General features: G+C 48.2%; 1 protein-coding gene across 1 annotated transcript in view; it reads right to left on the bottom strand.

Annotated features, from left to right (window-relative positions):
• The window catches only part of BHLHE41 (basic helix-loop-helix family member e41), a 14901-nt gene extending 13205 nt beyond the window's left edge, over nucleotides 1-1696 (bottom strand). Inside the window, exons 1-4 of the mRNA XM_015560766.1 lie at nucleotides 1365-1696; nucleotides 1155-1218; nucleotides 719-826; nucleotides 298-409 (exon numbers count right to left, since the gene is read on the bottom strand). Coding sequence (XP_015416252.1) covers nucleotides 298-409; nucleotides 719-826; nucleotides 1155-1218; nucleotides 1365-1426 — 346 coding nt within the window. The 5' untranslated portion in view covers nucleotides 1427-1696. The remainder of the gene's footprint in view (nucleotides 1-297; nucleotides 410-718; nucleotides 827-1154; nucleotides 1219-1364) is intronic.
• Between the last annotated feature and the right edge of the window lie 170 nt (nucleotides 1697-1866).

Below are 1866 nucleotides of genomic sequence, written 5' to 3'. Positions count from 1 at the left end.
GGGGTGGGGAGCAGGGGGGCGCTCTACTCCCAGCTGAAAAACCCAAGTGGAGAGGGTGCAACCGCCACTTAAAAAAATTTTTTTTTTTTTTTATTCCTCTGAGTTCTGCTGAAAGCCTCTAGGATGCTTCAGGAAATGGGCACTTTCCAATGAAGGGAAAGTCTAAGCAATTTCACAAATGAGAGTGAGCTCGTGGGCCCGCGGAAGGAGGTGGGGGTGGGGAATGAGTCCTAACACTGCTCCTCTGTGGGCTGCCCGGCTTCATCAGGGTGGATTGGCCTCCCTGGACTGACTTACCATTCTGTAAAGCAATTATCTTCTGATGCTGCTGCTCGGTTAAGGCTGTTAAAGCTTTTAAGTGTTTCAAAGTTAATTCCAAGACTACCGCTTTCTCCAGATGCCCCAGCGTCTGCATTGGTGCAAAAGAGAATGGGGCACTTGGTTACTTAAAAACACACATTTGGCTTGATTGGCTCTCCATTCAGCACAGCGACTTAAGCAAACACTATTCCTATACTTCTTGCGCTTTCCACAAGATAGGCTATACATGATTTTTCCCCCTTCAGTTATGAGCACCTACTCCTGAGTTTGTGGGAAACTCTACACTATAGCATAACTTGTAAGGCATCTGACATTTACATTTATTCTTATATCTCTGGGGGTAGTAAGTACCAGTAAGCCCTTGGAGAGCAGCAAAGAAGGAAAATGTGCATCTTACTGTCAACTTCAGATGTTCAGGCAGTAAATCTTTCAGCTGAGCAATGCATTCATTAATCCGGTCTCTTCTTTTCTTTTCTATCAATCTATGCGGTAATTTATAGGTATCCTTAATATGTGAGAGTCATGGAAGAGAGAAAACACTAAGATAAACATTCGCTTATTGGATATAACAATATCCCCCACCACCCAAAACACACACTGTGTGATAAACTATGCCCAGGAAACCTCTTTCCCCTGGACTGTTCTGAAATGAAATTTAAATTCAGGTATGATGTTTAATCTCCCCCTGAGAGTATCCAGCAAACCACTTAAAATTCACAGTTGGGGAAGCTCAAGGGCTGGAATATATTTGCTGGCAGAGCTTCGCTGTGAAATCAATGGCCCTAATTAACTATCCAGGCAGGTTACAGGGAACATCGGAAACTTACTCTTACCTTGCTATCGTCTCGCTTCATGCTCCTTTTGGGTTTACACATATACAAAGAGGAATAGTCCAGGCTGCAAAACAGAAATCAGCATCAGGCACCCATTCGGGAGAGGCTCTGCCCTCGCCCGCTCCATACCACTTTGAGAAGAAGAAGAAGAAGAAGAAAAAAATCAAACTGAAGCCCAGACAGATATTCGCAAGGGTGCGTGCACCTTACCCTATAAAATCTCTATGTTCCAGTAACTGTCTCTCTTGCAAATGAGGAATTCCTTCGTCCATGTCCAACCGCTGTCCGTTTTCCTCTGTTTCGTTTTTTGGGGGGTCCTGTTCTATAATCTGTGGGACGGTAGCTTTGAGAGATCTTGGGGGGATCCGTGCGTCTCCAGTCTCTCGCTCTCTCCCTCTTCAGTGCAGTGTTGAAAGTGTGAAGCAGTTGGTCCCCCTACCACCGCGCTCGCTCTCCTGCACACAGACGCATACACACGAACCCACACTCCCGCCGGCCCCTCAGCGCTGGTAGTTTGCTCTCACTCCGGGCAGTGTTTGCCCTGAAGGGTGTCCCAGTTCAGGGTGGGGGGTCCCGCTGGGGTGCCTGGCCAACCTGGGTGAGGGGCTGATGGGTGTTTGCAGGCTGGTCACACTCCCTTCAGTGTGGGGATCCCCACTGGGGTGCCTGGCCAGCCTGGGTGAGGGGCTGAGGGCCGTTTTCAGGCTGGCCA

This window comes from Myotis davidii, unplaced genomic scaffold (assembly GCF_000327345.1).
Source record: "Myotis davidii unplaced genomic scaffold, ASM32734v1 scaffold535, whole genome shotgun sequence".
In the NCBI taxonomy this organism is placed as follows: Eukaryota; Metazoa; Chordata; class Mammalia; order Chiroptera; family Vespertilionidae; genus Myotis; species Myotis davidii.
The sequence above is the reverse complement of the archived record's forward strand: the minus strand, read 5'-3'. Positions and strand labels throughout refer to the sequence as shown.